Source organism: Mobula hypostoma, chromosome 1 (assembly GCF_963921235.1).
Source record: "Mobula hypostoma chromosome 1, sMobHyp1.1, whole genome shotgun sequence".
NCBI lineage: Eukaryota > Metazoa > Chordata > Chondrichthyes > Myliobatiformes > Myliobatidae > Mobula > Mobula hypostoma.
Window position 1 is genome coordinate 46,113,297 of NC_086097.1, and position 20,774 is coordinate 46,134,070.

Sequence of the window (20,774 nt, forward strand, 5' to 3'; positions counted from 1 at the left end):
AGACTTTCTATACCTCAACATAATCACAATGTCCTTATCATCTTGACCCTTCCACCTATTTTAGTATCATCAGCATACTTGGCAACCTTACAATTGTTCTCTCTCTTGGGTCTGTTATATAAATAGTGAAAACCTGAGGATCAGGAACCGAACCCTGAAATATTGCACTACTTGCATCCCTTCATCCAAAGGAGTTGGTCATTTCAACTTGGATTTTCTATGTGACATCCAGTTTTCTATCCATATCAACACCCTTTCTCCAACAGCTTGGGCTCTTAGTTTATGCAGTAGTCTCTAAAGTGGCATCTTATTAAATGCATTTGGAAATCTAAATACACTACAAGTCTTAAATTTTCCTGTCACATCCGTGCATGGTGACTAGGTTTGATCATATTCAGCTTTTCTAAATGATTGGTTATTGACTCCAGAACTTACTCACAGTAGATATTAAAACATCTGGCCTGAGTTCCCCTTCTCTGGCCTCCTCTCTTTTTGAATGACGGATTCACATTGATTGTCTTCTGGTACCCTCCTGGAATTTAGTGAGTTTTGGAAAATCTCAGTCAAATGTTACATTGATCAACTCCATATACTACATTGAAGAATTATACTATTGCAAGTTAATGGTGTTGTAACAGCATATGGAACAGTAGGTAGCAGGAAGCTTTTGCACTCAAGGGCATTAGAATCTGAGAAGAGTTGACAAACTTTGCTTCTGGTAAGACGTTTACAATGCATGTCTGGAAGGAAAAGGATAGGGAGTGAATGAAATGGTGCAGGATAGGACTTTTACTGAGCGAAGAGTATTTCTTTGCACTAGTCTGAAATAATATGTCTATAATACGGTTGTAATTAATACTAAATTGTGCAAGGATTCAGAAACCCTGAGATGGCTGATATGGGATCTGAAACTACCTCATTTGTGCAATAGTGATGTTTTCCTGAGACTGTGGCCAATTAGAAGATCCTATTTAACAATAAATTAAATGTTCTATTCTTCCAGGAAATAACAAAATTGAATAACCCATGGAAATTTCATTTACAAAATAAAGCTCTTTGTCAGTGAGCTGGCAGATTAAAATGTCATGCATCAAGTAACAATATTACACTGTTAAACAATTTAAACTTTTATCAATCTGAATTATAATGATTCTTTTACTTATTTCTATTTTGTTAGTACATGCCCCTTGATGGGGAGTTCATTCTCAGTCACAGTGCTGGATTTGCTGCAAGTGATGGTCAGATTGAACCAGGATGTGAAAGAGGTATATCATTACAAATAAACTCTTCTTCGGCTTCCAGTCAAGTATGGGTATTGATTATAACCAACGTTTCAATGACAATCTCTGCCATCGTCTTCAGGGATGATGCCTGGGCATGTCTAGTCTGGTGGTACCCCCATAGTATGTCCCTCCTGATTGGCTAGTCCTCATCCAATCTGGTTTCTGCTCTCCAACCTTGTTTATAATCGACTTCCAGTTCTTACTTGAGCGAGACCTTCATCTTTGTTAAAATTCTTTTGCTCTAGTTTTATTTCAATGGTTTCTTTTACCAGGCTGTCCAAAAAGCCATTGGCGTGGACCAGTAGTTTTACACCATTGAAGTCAATCCTATGGCCATTGTAAATGCAGTTTTCTGCTACCACCGATTTCTCTGGGTAACCCAAACGAATACACCTCCTGTGCTCCTTGATGCGGGTTTCCACCGTGCATCCCACCTGGCCTATTATACGCTGCTCTGCATTCACAGGGAATCCTGTAAATGCCAGCCAACCCAAATCCCAGGTCATCCTTGCGGGTTTGTGGATGGTATTAATCCAGTATTTCTTCAGGATCCTGGTGATCCTTCCGGGAACTGCAGAAATATAGGGGAGACAGGATTATCATTATTTAGTGGCACTCACTTTTTTTTTAGCAGGATAAAAACCAGTCTACCTTTCAATAGTAGAGTACTTAGTTGTTTCAACATAAAAACATTTCATAGTGCTGACCAACCTCAAACCTTCTGGATTTGCCAAGCTACAGTACTTATTGCCCTCAAGTAGCCATAACACTGGAAGCAGGGAAAAAGAGAAATCTGACCCATTTAATTCATGGAAGGGAAATCTGTGTTTAACTCTAAATGAAGTCTGTACCTGTAAAAATAATCTGTGATTCTACATACTTCTCTTGATACTGTTCAATTTTTATTTTTTTTAATTTTATTTTTATTTGGATAAGGAGTTCACAATTATCATGTACTTTTTTCACACATATAACCTTTTCCATTTATTTATATGTATAAAACTACAATTATTTATACATTCTTAAGTACACATTGAGATGATATAAAAGTAAAATAAACATTTAAATAGTTATGTACTGTGGTAAATCTAACCTATTAGGCTAAGTAATGAAATTAGTTGTTAAGAAAAATGGTAATAATAGTTTCCATACAACCCTTCTGGACCATTTCCACTGGTCCAAAATGTTGCATACAAGCCTATATACCAACCATTGTAGGTGTTTATATCCCAATTTGTTCATGCTTGTTCCTGCCCGCAGACATAATTATCCAATCCCTATGTACTTATTTACTTAATTTTTTCATTTTTTTTTTATCCCTTTCCCAAATCTTTCCCTTTACTTGTGTTAATTCTCTATTTTCCAAAAAAAACCAACAAACATTTAGACTAGGGGTGCTTACGTTAGCAATATTACTGTGTTGATGAGAAGAGCAATATAAATCATTAGGAGAGTCATCTAAAGTCTGCTCGCATTGGGGTTATATATTCAATCCATTTATTCCAGATTTGATAAAATGTTTCTTTTTGAGTTCTCAGGGAGTAGGTCAACTTTTCCATTTTAAATATTTCCAAGATAATTTCGTACCAATCTTCTAATGTAGGTGGTATTGGATTTAGCCATTTTCTAGTGATTGATTTCTTACTTGCCGCCAAGAGGGCCTGCAGCAACTTTATATCTTCCTTCTGTTCAAGGAACAATACATGCCCCAAATAGAGCGTCTCAAAGTTCAGAGGTATCTGGGACCTAAGTACCTTAACTAATGTTCTATGAATACCTTCCCCAAATAGACTTAATTTAGGGCAATCCCAGAAAATATGAAAATGATTTGCCTCCTTGGAGCCGCACCTTCTCCAACACATCACATTTGTATCTTTATATTTTTCCTGATATGGGGTCTTGAAGTATCTTATAATGTTTTTCCAACAATGTTCTCTCCAAGTCAAAGAATTAGTCGAGGACCATTGAAAGCTGCAGATTTTCCCCCAAGCCTCCTCTGAAAGTACCAACCCCGCTTCTTTCTCCCACTTCTCTTTAATATAAAGTGTATTTACATTTTTAGCATGGGAGAGTGCATTATATAGGCGAGAAACTGATTTACTAGGTATTGAACTGCAAGCCGAATTCAGAATCTTGAAAAGTTCTAATTCTACTGTTGATAGGTCTGTATATCTACAACTCTGGTTAACATAGTTTCGTATTTGAAGGTACCTAAAAAAGTCATTATGTTCTAGGCCATGTTTGTCCTGCAGGATTTGGAAACTTTGTAATACTCTTTTATCTATAAATGAGAGGTAGGTTGTAAGACCTTTCTTTATCCATAGCTCAAATCTTTTATCTCCTCTGTTGGGAAGGAATTCGGTATCATATGCACACCATCTAAAGAGTTTTAGCATGTTATTAATTCCACATGAATTAACCACCTTCTGCCATACTTTTAATGTAAGATTTATCCAAGCATTATTAAATTTTTCCAACTGGGCCATCAATCCTTTGTCAGCTATTGAGGCCTGAAGAGGAAAACTGTCAACTAATCCAAATTCTATTTCCTTCCATCTAGCCTTATATTCCCTATTACACCAATATAACAGAGGGGTTATCTGTGAGGCATAAAAATAATTTCTCAGGCAAGGAAGAACCATACCTCCTCTTTCCTTCCCTAACTGTAAGGTGTTATATCGAATTCTAGGTTTCCTTCCTTGCCAAATGAAGCGGGAAATCCATTTGTCCCATTCCCTGAATTGATTATCATCCACCTCCACTGGTAAAGTACGGAAAAGATATAATAACCGAGGAAGAATATTCATTTTTATAGTATTTATCCTTGAATTTAAACTTAAAAAGGGGATAAGATTCCATCTATGCATATCTGCTTTTATCTCTGAGATTAATGGCTCATAATTTACCTGTGACAGTGTTGAAAGATCCTTCGGCAGGGTTATTCCTAAATATTTTAATGATTTAGCTTCCCACTTAAGATCGTATGTATCCTGCAATTTTTTGGATGGTGTATAATTTAGGGACATAACCTGCGTTTTCTTTACATTTATTTTATAACCTGATATTTTCCCAAAGTCATCCAACAGTGTAAACAATCCTATAAATGATTTTTCTGGTTCACTCAGATAGACCAAAACATCATCTGCGAATAACGCCACTTTCTGTTCAATCCCTGCCACCTTGATACCTTTTACGATTTCGCTCTGTCTTATTAGTTGGGCAAGTGGTTCAATATATAGAACAAAAAGGAGAGGAGAAATTGGGCATCCCTGTCTAGTGCCTCTCTCTAAAATGAAGGAGTCAGAGAGGTCCCCATTTATCTTAATTCGGGCTGTTGGGCTGTCATACAGAGTCTGAATTACTTTAATAAACCTTTCTTGAAAGCCGAATCTTCCTAACACTCTGTATAGGAATGCCCAACTAACCGAATCAAAAGCTTTCTCAGCGTCCAATCCTACTACCATTGTCTCTGTCTCGTTCTTATTAACCTGTTCTAATATGTGCAGAGTTCTCCTTATGTTGTCCTGTGTTTGTCTTTGTTGAATAAATCCAGTCTGGTCTAAATGGATTAGGCCAGGTAAAAGCTTTTCCAATCTGCGCGCTAATATAGATGTAAATAGTTTGTAATCTAAATTAAGAACACTAATTGGCTGATAATTGCCACATTCTAGTTTATCTTTACCCTCTTTAGGAATAACTGAAATAATCGCTTCTCTCCAGGAAGGTGGAGTTTCTCCTCTCTGCAAGATCCAATTAAAGGTGTTAGGTAGTAATGGGGCTAACTGTGTCTTCAGGGACTTGTACCACTCTGAGGTAAACCCATCAGAACCCGGGGACTTTCCAGCCTTTAACCTAGAGATGGCCACGTTCAGTTCTTTGACAGTTACTGGTTCTAATAAACTTTCATTTTGTAAATCTGTAAGTTTAGGTAGATCTAAAAAATTCAATACACTGTCTATATAGGGCTCACTGGGGGCCCGGGGTTGGGAGTACAGCTCTCGATAATACGTTTCAAAACTCTCTTGAATTTTCCCTATTGTACTCTCCACAAGCTTTGTCTTTGGATTCTTTATTTTATGAATTGCATTGTCTGCTTGTTGTTTTTGTAATTTATATGCTAATAATCTAGCTGATTTACCTCCTACTTCATAATTCTTTTGTCTCAGGTAAAGAAAATTTCTTTGAGTTTCCAACGTATAAATATCATCAATTTCACTTTGCAATTTCCTAATGTCCTGTTTTCGATTTGAATTACTTTTGTTGCTATCTCCAACTTGAAGTTGTTTTAATTTTCCTTGAAGGTCTGCTAATTTTTGTGCATTGAATTTTTTCATGTGAGTAGTAATGGAAATAATTTTCCCTCTCAGTACAGCTTTCAATGTATCCCATAAAATCACTGGTGATGTTTCTCCCGTGTCATTAAGGTCTAGATGTTCTTTGATTTCTCCCCTTAATCTCTCCATTACTTTTGGGTTATTAAGTATATGTGAGTTTAGCCTCCATAGTGTTTTCCTCATTTTCCTTTCCAGGATTAGAGACATAGAGACTGGGCTATGATCCGACAGATCAATTGTTGCAATATTACAGTTTTTTATCCTGAGTCTATCTGTATTAAAGATAAAGAAATAGTCTATCCTTGAATAGGCTGAATGAGGGAAAGAGTAATATGTATAATCTTTACTAGTAGGGTGTAATTCCCTCCAGACATCTATAATTCCCAACTCCTCCATCAATGAATTCACTTTCCGAGTCAGAGGTTTATTCTGAGTAACTATTCTTGAAGAATCTAATATAGGATTTAATCTAATATTAAAATCCCCTCCACAAATTACTACCCCTCGAGAACTGACCATTAGGTCAAAAATGTGTCTATAAAATGACCATTCACTACCTGGAGGAGCATAAACATTCAGCAATGTTATTTCTGTAGCTTCTATTCTTCCTGTGATTTTTACAAACCGTCCTTCTTTGTCTCTAGTCTCTGAAATATGTTCATAATTAAGAGTACTTGATATTAAAGTAGCTACCCCTCTTTTGTGACTCAATTTATATGATGAATAAAATACATGCTTAAAGCCCATTCTTTTTAATTTTCCATGTTCAGATTGGCTCATATGTGTTTCCTGGAGGAAAGCTATTTGTGCCCTCTCTTTTTTCAATTTAGACATAATCTTATTTCTTTTAATTGGATTCAAAACCCCATTAACATTATAGGAAATTATTTTTACCAATTCAGTTTGCATTTTTCTCTAGTAGAGAAAAAGCACTCTCCTTTTCTAACCAAACAGTAAGCAATCCCTTCTCAACAGTAAACCAAGACATATAACCACACCCTAGACATTTCTGAACGTATAACATTTGAAAATTTTCCCCGACTTCCCACAGTGAGGCCTGAGCACCGACCCGCCTCAGTTCGGAGGGATAACCTCTATCTGCACCCTGTGTTAGAGGGCCCTCAGCAATTTGAATAATCATAGAGAATTTTCTCCTATTTATGTCTCGACCATATTGCTATCATTCAAGTTATTCCGCCTAGATTATTTTCAGTTACCAGTTTTCATTTTACTTTTAAGTCCGATTTACTCTTTTCAGTCATTTCTCTTAATTAATCTGTATTCTCTGTACATTCGTGTCTGAATATTTGCAGCTTTTCCTTGTAGTTTGACACTCTGGTTCGAGTGGAGCGTCCTCGCCCCACTAACTGCCACGACTTCTGCCGAATCCTCTCCAGTAGCGACTCCAGTTGGGTGATAACTTTAATAGGTAGTCCCCGGTCCGCCAGGTCCGACGTTGATACTGTTCAATTTTTAAGCTGAGTAATGATCATCCTAATTGTCCTAACTTGTACTTCAAGTTTTCGGTCCCCACTTCAGATCTGTGTTCTTTTTAGACTCCCTTAATGTATGGTGTTTAATTCAAGGGGCGAATGTCTTTTGCTTTTACACTCTATATTTCCCAAGTTCTTTCTGATTGCTGGCTCCTTCCCACACAAACAACATTCTGCTTACACTTTAATGCCCATCTCTTGAACTGTTCAACAGCTTTCAGCAAAAAATAAGGCTATTTCTTAAAATCTTTTTAAAATACTCTCATTTTCAGTCAGTCCATCACTCATAAATGAGGATATAAGAGAACTTCCCCACTGTATTTGTACAAAGAGTCCAACAAAGCACTCTGCAGGCTATGCTTCCTTGTCTTTTAATGATTACAGTTCAAGTGTGCTGCATCCTCCCCTCTTCTCCCCCACCTCATTAACGTTATGCTCCTCATGTAACCTTCAATTTCAACATCTCCAAGTTTCCTATGTGGACCCGAGGTAATCTAAATCAAATGGTCTTGAAACAATTGCAGTTTTAAGCAAATCCTGAGCACTCAATGGCAACCAATACAAATGGTCCTTTGTACTCCATTATCTAGAACTGTTGTCTGTCAAAGTTGTAAAACATGCTGGTGTGAGAAATCGACCTTGAGCTTGACACATAACTTCCTATTGCAAATGTTACTTGAGTCCTTGTATGCATATTATCTGTGCTGGTAACTGGAGAGTTTAATGCTGATTCCATTATTTACAAAATCATTGTTATTTAATTTTCCAGAAATAATTGTCTCATTAGAATGAGTCCAACAGAAATCAACAGAGCTTCAGTAAAGATATCAATGCTGAAGCGCTAAAGTGCATGCTTTTTCAACCGCAGGTGAAGATATCACTTTCAATGATCCTGATCAGTATAAGTGGTATGATCCCAAATATTGGCAGACAATTTTATCAAAAAGTGAGTTGGAAAAAAACAAATACACCTTTACTTTGGACGAAGAAAGTGTCCCTTGCCAACATGATGATGTTGTCTTTCAACCTGGAACATCTTTCCGTGTGGATTTGGACGCACAGTATATTAATGTTAAAACTATTTCTCTAATGAATAGGGTGAGTGCTTACTTCTTTGTATGATAACTAATTTCTTCCAGTATAGAACATAGAACAGTACAGCACAGGACAGACTCTTTGGCCTGCAGTGTTGTGCTGAACCAATTAAATTAGCAATGTCATATCCTTCCATTTTCCTCACATTCATGTGCCTATCTAAACAGCTCCTAAAAGTATCAGCAACACACATCAAAGTGTGTGAACGTAGCAGGCCAGGCAGCATCTCTAGGAAGAGGTACAGTCGACATTTCAGGCCGAGACCCTTCGTCAGGACTTTATCATCTGCTTTACTTAATATAGAGTATGAAGGCTTAATGTAGAGGCTACACCTAAGGTGAGAAACAGTGTTAGTGTTTCAAGTCAAGCTTCCCGAAAGTGGACAGCTCTGAATAGAGCAGGCAGTGGCTACTCTTAATGTGTGACCAAGCCAGTGTGTCCGACTGAAGAAGCAAATGTCACCTGCACTGTGCTCCTGCTTTACTACGATGGGCAGCCCGCTCAGTGTCCTCCTCACCCTGGGTTTGCTGGCAGCGTGTGGCATGTTTACACTAATCAGCCACGGTATTGTAAACGAGGATGCCACGCTAAAATGGTAACAAATATTAGTAAGGCTACACCTTGTTAATTATGTACGATTCTAGTTGCCACACAACAAAAAATGATGTGAATGTGTTGGAGAGATTAGTAGAAGAGACGTTGCCTGGACTGGAGCATTTCAGTTATCTGGGGAGATGGATAGATTGGTTTGATTTTTCTGGAGTGTAGGAGGCTGAGGGATAAGCTGATAGAGTTTTATAAAATTGGGAGAGATAAATAGTAAGAATCTTTCATCCAACAAGGGACAGATGAGGGCATAAGCATCAAGTGAGAGGTAGAAGAGATTTGAAGGGGAATTTTATGTTAGTATTTGGATGCTGGAACATATTGTCTGAGGATGTGGTGGAGTCAGATACTTTCACAACATTTAAGAAAAATCTGGACAAGCACTGAAATTACCAAGGTATACAGTAGAAAGATACAGACTAAGTGTAGTAAATGAGGATAGCACGGACAATTTCAATGGTCAGGATGAACCTTGTAGGCCAAAAACCCCAATCCTATACCGTATGACAGCACCCCTGAAAACAAGCTTTCGTCATTTTCTGTGGCTGAAAGTGAAATGTCATGTGTCAGTTTGGTTTTGCTCATTTGAATAACCTGAAATTGAAAATGTTGTCTTGCGTTGCAGAAATTTATTAGTAGTGGAGATTTTAATAATTACAAACAGTCAAACACTGGAAGACTGCAGTTCCATGGAAATGCCTCTGTCGCTGTGACCAACACCAAGTGTGAAGATAAATCTGGCTGTGAATGTGGTAATTCTGATGTAAGGATCTAATAGATGTGCTGATCTGAAGTTTCTACAGTGAGTATGGTCTAGATTTCCACGAAAGGTTTGTGATTCAGAGTATGGTAATGCGTAAGTTTTTTCAAAGGCAAATTAGTCCCTTAACTGTGAGCTGAAGGACAATGATACATGAGGAGAATTGGGCCATTCAGCCCATTGAGTCTGCTCTGCCATTCCATCAAAGCTGATTTATTATCCCTCTCAACCTTGTTCTCCTGTTCCTCCCTTAACGTTTGACACCCTTACTAATCAAGGAACTATCAACCTTTGCTTTAAATATACCAATGACTTGGCTTCCACAGCTGTCTGTGCCAATGAATTCCATTGATTTGCCACCCTTTAGTTAAAGAAATTCCTTCTCACCTCTGTTTTAAGGGAATGTCCTATTCTGAGGCTCTAGCCTCCGATCCTAGATCTCCCCACTATAGGAAATATTGTCTCCACATCCACTCTGTCTAGACCTTTCGATATTTGATATGTTTCAATGAGATTCCCCCCTCATTCTTCTAAACTCCAGCAAGTACAAGCCCTGAACCATCAAATGCTCCTCATACAATAATCCTTTCATTCCCAGAATCATTCTCGTGAATCTCCTCTGGGCCCTCTTTAAACCCGGAACATCCTTTCTTAGATAAGGGAGCTATACTGCTCCCAATCCATCACCCTGACCATTGGCCTGACCATTGTCTTACTAAGCCTTAGCATTACATCTTTGATTCTATGTCCTGGTGCTCTTGAAATGAATGCTAACTTTGCTTTTGCCTTCCTCACCACTGACTCAACTGGCAAATTAACCTTTAGGGAATCCTACACATGGACTCCCAAGTTCCATTGCACCTTGGATTTTTGAATTTTCTGCCCATTTAGAAAATAGTCTATAGTTTTATTCCTTCTACCAAAGTACATGCCATTAACTTCCCAGCAGTGTATTCCATCTGCCACTTTGCTCATTCTCCTTGTGTAAGTCCTTCTCCAGACTCCCTGTTTCCTCAGCACCACCTGCCCCTCCAGCTATCTTCATATCATCTGCAAATGTGAACACAAAACCATCCGTTCCATCATCCAAATCATTGACACATTACATGAAAAGAAGTAATCCAAACAGTCTCATGTTTTGGTGATCACGAAACCATTAGATCATGTATAAACTCTTCTGGAGCAATAAAACCTTGCCTGGTCTTCTGGCCTATAATTTATTTCTCATAACCATAAATACCACGATTTAGTTTGTTGAATTTATGCCGACTCTCAAAGCAATGGCATTGGTCTCATTCCCATTTTTTTTCCCCGGTCAACAATTTTCCTCCATTCTCCTACATCTCTTTTACACTTGGGGCAGTTTCCTGCAAATCAACTTACAAGTCTGGGACGCAAGAGTAAACTAATGCTCCAAGAGGATGCAGCCCATATGTCGAAGGTGCAAAGGCCAGATTGATAGCACCTCAGGGCAGGATTGAACCTTGGCTGCTTGAGTTTTGTGTGCTCTAGCTATTGGACCACAATTACCACATGTATCTCCTGATCCTCTGATGTGACTGACTCATCTCTCTCTCAAGGGCAATTAAGGATGGGCATTGTCATTATCCATCCTCCAGCGTAATATAAGATGTGCATCCTTTTGACATTGTTCACTAACTCAGCCATTAACAATATTACAAAGATGGTCAACTGAGATTTTTAAGAAATCTTCATTCAGACATTCTGTGTGCCAAGGTGGATCTTCATAGGTGAGAGTCATTCTTCAGTGTAAGATTTATGTCAGGTTTGAAGTTCAGCAGCCACTCTAGGTTTGAGCTGAAATTCTGGGCTGATGCTGCAGTGTTTTGCTGAATGAGCTCTGCACTGTTGGACATCCTGCTAAAGTGATCCTCAGCCCGTCCCCTGGGGGCCCGCACTGTACACTTCCTGAACACTTCTTTCCTTCTCTTGCCAGTGTCTTGTTATGTAACCAGTTTCCTACCCAAGTTCTTTTATTCCAATGGACAACTATTCTAAGTTACCACACACAGGCTGACGGGAAAAGCATATGACTCTGAGGATCAGCGAAAATCTTATCATTTCCTTGTGGTTCATTAACAGAAATTCCAAGTGACTAGTCATAGCCTTGAGATCGAAAATGAACGGGCATTTCTTTGCACCATATGATTCAGCTGTGAACTACAGCTCAGATTGATGACTTTTGTGGACTTTATACTGCGGCTTACTCTTCACGTGCAATAAAACTGAAACACAGGAATTTCCCACATACCTCCAATTGCTAATAGAACAAAAGGTGCAAAGGTTCTTGTAAGTTCACTTCATAGTAAGTCACGAAGAAGTGACAACACTTCCTGTTATCCTCACAGAACTTCACTGTGTCACTTTAAGCTGGGAAAAAGCAGGAGGAAGGAAATGGTTCCACTTGTGCTTTGGAATTGGTGGCTTTTGCAAATATCTGAGGAGACCAAACACACTTTCCACCAAATCCGTCTCTACTGACCGCGAAGGAGGAGCTGCCAGTCAATCTGATTCAATAGAAAAGTAATTAAGCAGCTGACTAACGGGCAGTACCATCTCCTTTGCCCTTCAGCGTATGTTAACACATCAAGGGAACCTTACATCATGGCAACAGCTTTTTGCTGCAGTCACTGTGGAGTTGGTTTGCATCACAATGCATTTTGGCCACACCTAGTCTGAAACACCGTGATCCAAATTTCATGTGATTAGTCACTCCATAAATATTATCAGTACATTAAAAAAAAAGCAGAAGCCATTAAAGATCTCAGACTAAACAAAATGCTGGTTGGTGACACTCAGTAGCTGTGGAAGAAGCCAAAAAGAGATAGTGTATCAACGATTTGGCAAAAGAGTCCATCGCAAAACATCAGATTTCCTGTTCGTGACATGAACTGCTTGGACAAAGTCAAACTACTCCTGACTGCTAATGAGAAGTTAAAAGTAGCAAAACAAAATGCAGACGTTAGGTTAGCTTAGTACACAGACAGATTTATACAGGGTGGAGCATGAATCAAGTGGTTTACATCTTCATATAAGTCCTCCACCTAATTATTGATTGCCAAGCACTGGAGAGAACCGCTCTGGGGATTTTAGAAGAAACAGGATGGTGCAGTTTATGGGTGCTCTGCTATCAAAATATTTGGTTGCAATGTATTGACTTGGGTGTAGGGGACTGAGGGTGCAATAGCCAAACTTTCAGGATGGACGGGCTAGCCCATTGTCAGGAGGGTACACAGAGCCTGCAAATTAATATATAGCACAGGAAATTGGATGGTAGTCAACTTCACAAGGGAGAATGAAAAAGCAAATTGTAATTTAAATGGAATGGGTATACAAATGGTCCAAGTAAATTAAATCAAAGGTTCACAAACAGATATAGCAACCAATTAGGAAGGCCAATGGCTGGATGTTGAAAGGATGTTCTGTATTCCCTTAGCAGAGGTAACTACAGCTAGGGCGTATGGTTTCAAAATGAGGGATTAATCATAATGGGTAAAAATGAAGAAGAATTTGTTCTGAGAGCTGTGAATCTCTTGAATTCTCTATAAAGAAGAGTTGTAAAGATGGAATCATTGAATATATTCCAGTCAAGAATTGAAAGTTGTTGAAACTACAAGGGTGTTCAGAGGGGCAAGAAGAATCAGCATCAGGTTTATTATCGCTGATATATGCCATGAAAGTTGTTGTTTAGTGACAGCAGTACAGTGCAGTAGATAAAATATACTATAAATTGCAGTAGGGTGGACCAGACTGCTGATTCAAAGAAGGCAAAAAAAGGTGTTTTGTGTTTCTTGATAAACACTTTGTGGGGCCTTGTCACACTCTTGTTCCCTAACCTGTAACATCTATGACTAAATGCTGATTGTTCTACTTACCAAGAGAGTTCTCCTCTGTGATCCTGGCCGCGCTTACATACCGCTAAAGGCAGAAGTTAACCAGGTCCTCAAGGTACTGAGAGTCACCATTAGCAAAAACGAAACCCCAACACCTTTCAAATCATTGTTGGAGACTTCAGTCAGACTTGTTTGAAGAAATCTCTGCCCGGTTATCATCAACATATCTCCTGCAGCACCAGGGTCCCAATGCACTCAACCACTACTATACTACAATTAGGATTGCCCACAGTCCATGCCTGGACCGCATTTCAGGAAATCTGATCACTTGGCTGTCCTTTTTCCTATCTGCACACAGGCAGAAGATAAACAGAAAAGCTCCAGAGATATGGACAAGAAAGAGAAGATCGTAGGAGACAGAGAAGCGGCTATGGAATTGCTTTGAGTTGGTAGACAGGGCCATGTTCAAGGGCTCCATCACAGAATCTGAGCCAACACACCATGGTTGTCACGGACTTTGTAAAAACAGTTTTAAACAAGTGCGTCCCCACAATATCATTCAGAGTCTTAGAAAACCAGAAGCCCTGGATGAACCATGAGATCCGCAATCTGCTGAGGGCCAGATCAGAGGTGTACAGGTCTGGATTCCAAGTAAAATACAAAAGGTCCAGTTACGATCTCCATATAGCCATCCCGCGTGCGAAGTGGCAATTGGGAACCAAACTTGAACCAAAAAAGGATGCTTGACAGCTGTGGTAGGGCTTGAATGCTATCACCTTCTACAAAGGGGAAACCAAGTTACCTAGGTGACAAAAGGTTTTGCTCCCAGGTGAGTTCAGTGCCTTTTAAGCTTGTTTTGACTGTCAAAATATGGAGGTACCTTCACCAACTTCCACAGCCTGTGATTTCAGTCTCTGAGGCCAACGTGAGAGTATCTTTCATGGGGGTGAACCCACGGAAAACATCTGGTCCAGATGGGATTCCTGGCTGAATACTAATGGCCTGTGCCGATCAGCTGGTTGGAGTGTTCACTGATATCATGATCCTCTCATTTGGCAGTCTGAGATGCCCTCCTGATTTAAGCAGGTTTCAATGATATCGGTGCCTCAGAAGAACATGGTGACCTGCCTCAATGACTATTGTCCGGTAGCACTTACATCCACGGTGATGAAGTGCTTTGAGAGGTTGGTGACGTAACATATCAACTCCTGCCTAAGAGGCAACTTGGATCTGCTTCAATTTGCCTACTGTCACAACAGGTCAACAGTAGATGTCACTTAATTGGCCCTTCACTCATCCCTGGAACATCGGGACAGTGAAGATCCGTACACCAGGATATTCTTCGGTGACTACAGCTAAGTAAACAAAGCTATCATCACCTCAAAACTAATCAGTAAGTGCCAAGACCCAGGTTTCAATACCTCCTTGTGCAACTGGATCCTTGATTTCCTGTCTTGCAGACCCCAGTAATTTCAGATTGGCAACAACATCACCTCCAGAATCTCATTGTGCACACAGGTGCACTACAGGGCTGCGTGCTTAGTCAACAACTTCTCTATTTGCTTCATGCTTATGACTGTGAGGCTCAGCACAGCTCCAATCCCATATGTAAGTTGGCTGATGACTCCACTGTCACTGGCCAAACCAAAGGTGGTGACAAAGCAACATAAAGGAGGGAGACTGACAATCTGTCTGAGTGGTGCCACAACAACAAGCTCTCACTCAATGCCAGCAAGACCAAGGAGCTGACAATTGACTTCAGGAGGGAGAAACTGGAGGTCCATGAGCTAGTTTTCATTGGGGGATCAGAAGTGGAGAGGTTCAGCAACTTAAGTTCCTTGGTGTTAATGAGAGAGTGTGTAGTACTTGATCTCCTATCAGGGAATGTGACAGGGCACGTGATAGAAGTTTATGTATGGGAACACTTTGCACCTAGTGATCATAATGTCATTAGTTTTAAAGTAATTGTGGAAAAGCAAAGGTTTGGTTCTCAGGTTCTAAACTGGAGAAAGGCCAGACTTGATGGTATCAGAAAGGATCTGGCAAGTGTGGATTGGGACAGGCTGCTTCACGGCAGAGTTGTACCAGTAAATGGGAGGCCTTCAAAAGTGAAATTTTGAGAGTACAAAGCTTGTATGTGCCTGTCAGAATAAAGACAAGGATAACAGGTTTAGAGAACTTTGCTTTTCAAGAGATATGGAAGCCTTGGTTAAGAAGGAAAAAAAGTGGAGTATAGGAAATATAGGCAGGTAGGAACAAATGAGGAACTTGTGTATAAGAAGTGCAAGAGAACACTTGAGAAAGCAATCAGGAGAGCTGAAAGAAAGAAGATGTTACTTTAGCAGACAAGGTGAAGGAGAAGCCCAGGGGCTTCTATAGACATGCTAAGAGCACAAAGATTCCAAGAGACAAAATTGGTCCTCTGGATGATCAGAATGGTAATCTATGGATGGAGCCTAAAGATATCTTAAACAGATTATTTTTTCATAATGGTTTATGTGGAAGACAGAGTCTATGGAAGTGAGGGAAAGCAGCAACAAGATCATGGACCCTATACAGATTACAGAGGAGGATGTGTTTGCTGTCTTGAGGCAAATCAGGATGGATAAGTGTCCAGGGCCTGATGAGGCATTCCTTTGGGCCATGTGGGAGTCAAGTGCAGAAATTGCAAGGGCCCTAGTAGAAATATTTAAATGGCAGGTGAGGTGCAGGAGGATTCCAGAGTATCTAATGTTGTTCCACTGTTTAATAACGTCTGTAAGAATAAACCAGGAAAATATAGGCTGGTAAACCTGATATCTGTAGTGGGAGAGTTATTGGAAGTTATTCTAAGGGACCTGGTATGTGAGTATTTGCATAGACATGGACTAATTAGGGATAGTCAGCATGGCTTTGTCATTGTAGGTCATGATTAACCAATCTTAGAGTTGTTTTCAAGGAAGTTAACAGGAAAGTTGATGAAGGCAAGGCCGTGGATGTTGTTTACATGGATTTCAGCAAGGCAGGATCAAGATGGTTCAGTCGCTTGGCATTCAAGGTGAGGTAGGAAATTGGATTAAACATTGGCTTTGCAGAAGAAGCTAGAGTGGTAGTAGATGGTTGTCTCTCTAACTGGAGGCCTGTGACTAGTGGTGTGCTGTAGAAATCGGTGCTGGATCTATTGCTGTTGTCATCTATATCAATGATCAGGATGACAATGTGGTTAAATGGATCAGCAAATTTGTGGATGACATCAAGATTGGGAATGTAGTGGACAGCGAGGAAGACTATCAAAGCTTGCCGTGGGATCTGGACCAGCTGAAAAAATGGCAGATTGAATTTAATGCAGAGAAGTGTGAGGTGTTGCAATTTGGGAGGTCCAACCAGGGTAGGTCTTATCTGGTGAGTGGTAGGGCACGGAGGAGTGTGGTAGCCTCTTCTGTTAGCCTGAGTATTTCAGCAGCTGGAGTCTGATCCCACAACCCTCTGATACAGAGGCATCTGGCCTACTGCTGACTCTGGAACTCTTATTTTTATCTGCAGAACCAAAGGAGGATTTGTTCTAATTTGCAACAAGATTTCAGAAGCTATTGTGCAGATCTTGATTGTACAAACCCCTTAAAGCCTCAAGGACACTGCTGTGAGATTTGTGGTAAGTTTAGGTTCAATTTATATCCATGTCTATTTTATAGATTTTAGAAAACAATTTTACTCATATAGTGTATCAATATCATGAAAATGGAACACTTTGATTCCTGGTCTCCTGTTTTCCTCAATTAGAATAGTGGTAATCCATTGCAGAGTAAAGTTCCTTCTCTCTGACTACGTACAGGGTTTTGCAGAGAGGGACCATCGATCTGAGCATAACTGGGAATAATGTACAAAGTAATAAGAAATTTAATTGGATTAGAACTTTAATGCAAATATATTTATCATTTGTCTTTCCAGCAATATAACCTAGAACACCCAAATAAATATGAATCATATTTGTATAGCTTATGTACTAATGGTAACCACAAGGATAGATAACGGCCTATCCAAACATCCTGTCTCTCATAAACTCAAACGATTCTGCAGATGCTGGAAACACACATAAAATACTGAAGGAATTCGGCAAATCAGGCAGTATCCACAGATGGGAATAAACAGTTGATATTTTGGACAGAAAACCTTCATCAGAATGAAAAGGAAGGAGGAAGAAGACAGAGCTAGAAGATGGAGGAGGGGAGGGGAAGGAGTACCAACTGGCACATGATAGGTGGAAGAGAAGGAGAGGAGAGGGCATCGGACCACGGAAGAAAGGCAAGGAGGAGGGGCACCAGAGAAAGATGAAGGGCAGCTGAAGAGAAGCAAAGAGGTGTGAGAGTAATGATAATAGATAATGGAAAAAGGCAGGGAGGGTTATGGAATTACCAGAAGTTATATAAATTAATATTTATGCCATCAGGTTGGAGTCTACTCAGCCGGAATATAAGATGTTCCTCCTCCAGTCTGAGTTTGGCCTCATCATAGCACTAGAGGAGCACATGGAAATGCATGTCAGATTGGGAATGAGAAATTGAATTGAAATGGTTAGCCACTGGGACTTCCTGCTTTTTGCTGCAGATAGAGGAAAGGTGCTCTCCTGTCTCTTGCTCGTGATAGCATGAGTATCACAACTTGCGGATTCACCACTCTTCCAAAATTATATGGTCTGCAGGGGAGGGGGAAACGAAAAGGAAAGAAAACAAATCCAAGTCAAATTTAAAGGATTAAGTGTGTGTTGTGGAGGAATGGAAATTAATGGATTCTTCTTCAACCAACCAGAAGATTAAAATTAACCTACTCTCTCATCTGACTTGTTGCTTTGTGGATGACCATAACTAGTTCTATTGTCTTCCATATACATTTAAAACGTGTTCTCCTGTTAGCCTAAAGAAATGCATGTCTACTCGTGCACTTAGTAAATGCATCACTAGACACCTGAGTTATGCATGAATCAAGCACGGATGATGATCATGGCAAAGCAAGCAAAATAAAATATTTTTCCTGGGTCTTTCAAGGCTACAAGATGTCTCAAGGTACTTCACAGCTAGTTGAGTACTTCTGAAATTGAAACATTGGGGACAGCACTCATTCCATGTAGCAAGGCTAGAAAGAGAAAAGGAGACAAGTGACCAGACCACTTACTTTATTTACATTGACTGAGGGATAAGTGTTGCCAAATACATTAGAATGCCTCTGCATTCAGAGATTGGTAGGTTGCACGTTACGTTGACAGAATAAGGTCTTCATCTATTGGCAAGAAGATCCAAGGCAGCTGGATTCCAAACAATGGCAAACACATACACTCTGCCACCTGCTGGACCTGATAAGGAGGCCGCTGAATGCATGTTCAATGGGCTTCTGCTGCTGTAGGCCATCCACTTCAAGGTTTGATGTGTTGTGCATTCAGAGTGGCTCTCTGTTTGTAACACAGGGTCATCTGAGTTATTGCCATCTTCCTGTCAGCTTGACTAGCCTGGCCATTCTCCTCTGACCTCTCTCATTAACAAGACATTTTTGCCCGTAGAACTGCTACTCACTGGATGCTCTTTGTTTTTCCACCATTCTCTAAAAATTCTAGTCCAGCTCTAGGGACTGTTGTGTGTGGAAATCCCAGGAGACCAGCAGTTTCTGAGATACTCAAAACCATCCCTTCTTGCACCAACAATCATTCCATGGTCAAAATCACTTGGATCATATTTCTTCCCCATTCTGATGTTTGGTTCAAACAACAGCTGAGCTACTTGAGCATGTTTACATCCTTCTATGCAATGAGGTGCTCAGCTGATTAGGTAGTTGCCTCAGCAATCAGGTGTGCAGGAGTTTCTGGACTGTGAGTATGTGGGCACGTAACACCCGCTTTCAAATTCCCTAAATGGAAGCAGTCTTTTTAAATATCAAAACTATAAATTTCATAATATATACCTGGCACTAATTACATTTTACATATATAATGAACAAAATTACAATACATTAACGCAGCTCATGTTTTCTCCATGAACAGTGCACTCATTTAGTGTTTGAGAGGCTATTACACAGGAACCAAACCGTGGTTCTTTCCCCCAAAGACTCTCATTTGCTCATTTACTTTGAAGCAGTAAGAGAGCCAATATTTGATAGAAATTCAGTATGGGAGCCAATATTTGATAAAAGTTCAATGTAGCCAGTCTCATAAGGAGCTGTTGAGGAACTAATCAAACACTGTGACGTATACCTATAAACTAGTGGAGAAGCTGACAGGTAATCACAAGAACCCAAGACATTCTATATCATCCATGCAAAATGCCTTGTAAATGACTAAAATGTATTACTATAAAATAATATTATTACATTATAGCTGTGGCTTTTTTTTAATGGAAGAATGAAAAATAATGCTGTTGCATTGAATGTAGGTGCCATTATTTACTTACAATATGATGATCGGTTTGATCTGGAATTATACAGAACACAACTCATCAATTCGTTCCTTGGCTTGGTATGTTGTCTCCAAAACTCAGTGTGTTCCTGTCTTTAACAAAATTATTACCAACCAAATATTATATGCAATGTTCAGCTCTTTTGTCCTTCTGTGTTTGACTTCATATAGTGACTTGTATATTAATTACTATTTTGTTGTATAATCTTCATTCAGTTTGCTTTAATATTTTAAAAAGGCAATTTTCCATCAGGCAGTTAGTGAATCCCGACTCCTCCTTGCTTACACTTAACGCTTTCGCGCTGCATCTCCTGAGGCAGGATTCCCTGGACATAATGGTAACATTTGCTGGGTCTTTTCATTAACCATGTGAGAGTATAGTGTGATTCTGTCCTCACTCATTGTACAACGTGAAACAGTATAACTAGCAGAAACGGAAATTGCAACAGATTTCTCCTTCATAGTTTACTCTTAGCTTTTCCAGTAATGCTCTTAACTGAGCTAATCTGAAAAGATTCTAATGCAATGCAAACCATCAGATCTGATATTCTTTTCATTGCCGTTCAATACCATGTCAGGCAATGGAATCTGCCCAATGGAATATGATGTTTATTCAAATTTTTTCCTCTAATATCCTCTAATTCTCATCCTCTTTACTTTAAAGACTTCATCTGGTCATAGTCACCAGAGTTAAGGAGGAAATGTTTCCTGTCCATGTCCCTCAGAATTCATATAGCTCGGTCAGGTCCCATTCCACCCCTGCACTTCCCTGGGCTCAGCCTCTGCTCCAAGAAAAAACAAATGCAGCCTCCCCAGTCCTCATAAATGAAACACTCCAATCAAGGCAACATCCTGGTGAATCTCTTCTGCATTCTCACCAGCGCAATCATATCATTCAAATTGTGTGACAACCAAAACTGCATATAATACT

At 39.7% G+C, this 20,774-nt stretch overlaps 1 protein-coding gene across 3 annotated transcripts in view; it reads left to right on the forward strand.

Moving 5' to 3' along the window:
- Positions 1–20,774, forward strand: part of amn (amnion associated transmembrane protein) — a 63,467-nt gene that overhangs the window by 25,373 nt on the left and 17,320 nt on the right. For 2 of the 3 annotated variants that reach the window (XM_063047625.1, XM_063047630.1), the window contains 5 exons: positions 1,178–1,265; positions 7,979–8,208; positions 9,437–9,574; positions 16,948–17,056; positions 19,821–19,903. In XM_063047625.1, the coding sequence (XP_062903695.1) occupies positions 1,178–1,265; positions 7,979–8,208; positions 9,437–9,574; positions 16,948–17,056; positions 19,821–19,903 (648 nt within the window). The remainder of the gene's footprint in view (positions 1–1,177; positions 1,266–7,978; positions 8,209–9,436; positions 9,575–16,947; positions 17,057–19,820; positions 19,904–20,774) is intronic. The other variant, XM_063047637.1, reaches the window with a different exon arrangement.